Genomic DNA, 1,482 nt, shown 5'->3' with positions numbered 1-1,482 from the left:
CTTAATTATTTTATTTGTTTTATATTATATATATATATATAAACATACATATATAATATCTGATAGAACTTACCTCGAGCGTACGCAGTTACAAGAAAATACAAACATGTCCTGAACAGCACAACCTTACCCATTTTGAAATCGGTGCTTTTGTAAAATTAGCCACACATTCACAATACACTTCATAAGCCAATAATGAAACTTCAAAGTATTTACATCGCTTCAAATATAATCATCAGTAACAGGTTGGTCACCTTCTCTTGAAAGAGAAGGATGGATGAGATACTTGCGGTCAAGCTGAACAGTGTGTGCGGCTTCAGGACTCTGCTGCGACTGCACCTTCGGTTGCAAGTAGTCACTGATCATTGGGTAATGCGACAAGTCACGTGCTAGTGACGAAAGCGCCTTCCTATAACATCATCCCAGAGTTAAATTTCACAATCGTTTTTCGAGTACTTACCATTTTCTCTTTACAAAAATGGGATTAAGCAATTAGTGGATATTATAAAAAATTCGAAGATTTTATGATCAAATATAAATATGTCTATATTATCTCTTCTTATACAATTATCGTGTGTACGAAAATAAAGACAAAGTACTTCGCCATTAAAAAAAAGGAAAAAAAGATAACATATATCAGTATAAAAATTGTTACAATTACTNCTGGCTTAAGAAAATATAAACTTGCTTCAACAATCAAAGTAGAATATAAAAAATATCTTTAAATTTTTTAATTTATTTTTGTTTTTCATATAAAAATTAGTATGTTAACTAAATGCGATATTTAAAATTAAACTAAATTCATTACATTAACAGCTACTCAACGAAACATATATCCATTTAAAACATAATACATTATATTAAGAATTTTTTAATCATTCTAAAGGTTAGATAGAATTTTATATAATCCTGAACTAAGGTAAGAATATAAACGCTTTCAAGTTAACCTGAGGGTGATTACCTTGTTTAAGTCAAAAAGTATCTTCTCGTATTACAAAATGATAAATGACATGCTATAAGTTTTAAACTACATCTGAGATATTCGAACAAATTAAATTAACTTCTGCTTATTAAGTATACTTAATTACTATTCTACCATTAAAATCAATGCTTAATATATTAAGAGAAAGGACGGTTTTGAAGATATTCCATTTTCATTGAATTAATTGTTCGAAAATATAATACGAAACTATATTGTATACATTAAAATATATTAAATTATTTATTTTGAAGATCAATAGATTCGCTATTTAACAAATAAATAAAATTTGGAGTAAAATAAATAAATTTACAATATACGTTACCATTTTTTAATGTAAAGTTATAATTAAATATTATATTTTTAATTAACTGTAAAAATAAAATAATTCTATTTGTTAATTTTAGAAGAGCTTAAAATAAGTGTAAGGCATTTAATATATATACTGCTTTTATATTTTAATAATATATTTTTTTATAAATAATTGTTACCTTTTAATTCAC

General features: G+C 25.5%; 1 protein-coding gene across 1 annotated transcript in view; it reads right to left on the bottom strand.

Moving 5' to 3' along the window:
• Window positions 1-314, bottom strand: part of LOC111631473 (nephrin-like) — a 176,490-nt gene extending 176,176 nt beyond the window's left edge. The window contains exon 1 of the mRNA XM_023375719.1: window positions 74-314. Within this exon, the coding sequence (XP_023231487.1) occupies window positions 74-134 (61 nt within the window). The 5' untranslated portion in view covers window positions 135-314. The remainder of the gene's footprint in view (window positions 1-73) is intronic.
• Window positions 315-1,482: the final 1,168 nt, after the last annotated feature.

This window comes from Centruroides sculpturatus, unplaced genomic scaffold (assembly GCF_000671375.1).
Source record: "Centruroides sculpturatus isolate CEXI.00-Female unplaced genomic scaffold, Cexi_2.0 scaffold43, whole genome shotgun sequence".
Classification (NCBI taxonomy): domain Eukaryota; kingdom Metazoa; phylum Arthropoda; class Arachnida; order Scorpiones; family Buthidae; genus Centruroides; species Centruroides sculpturatus.
This window is presented reverse-complemented; position numbering and strand designations above follow the sequence as displayed.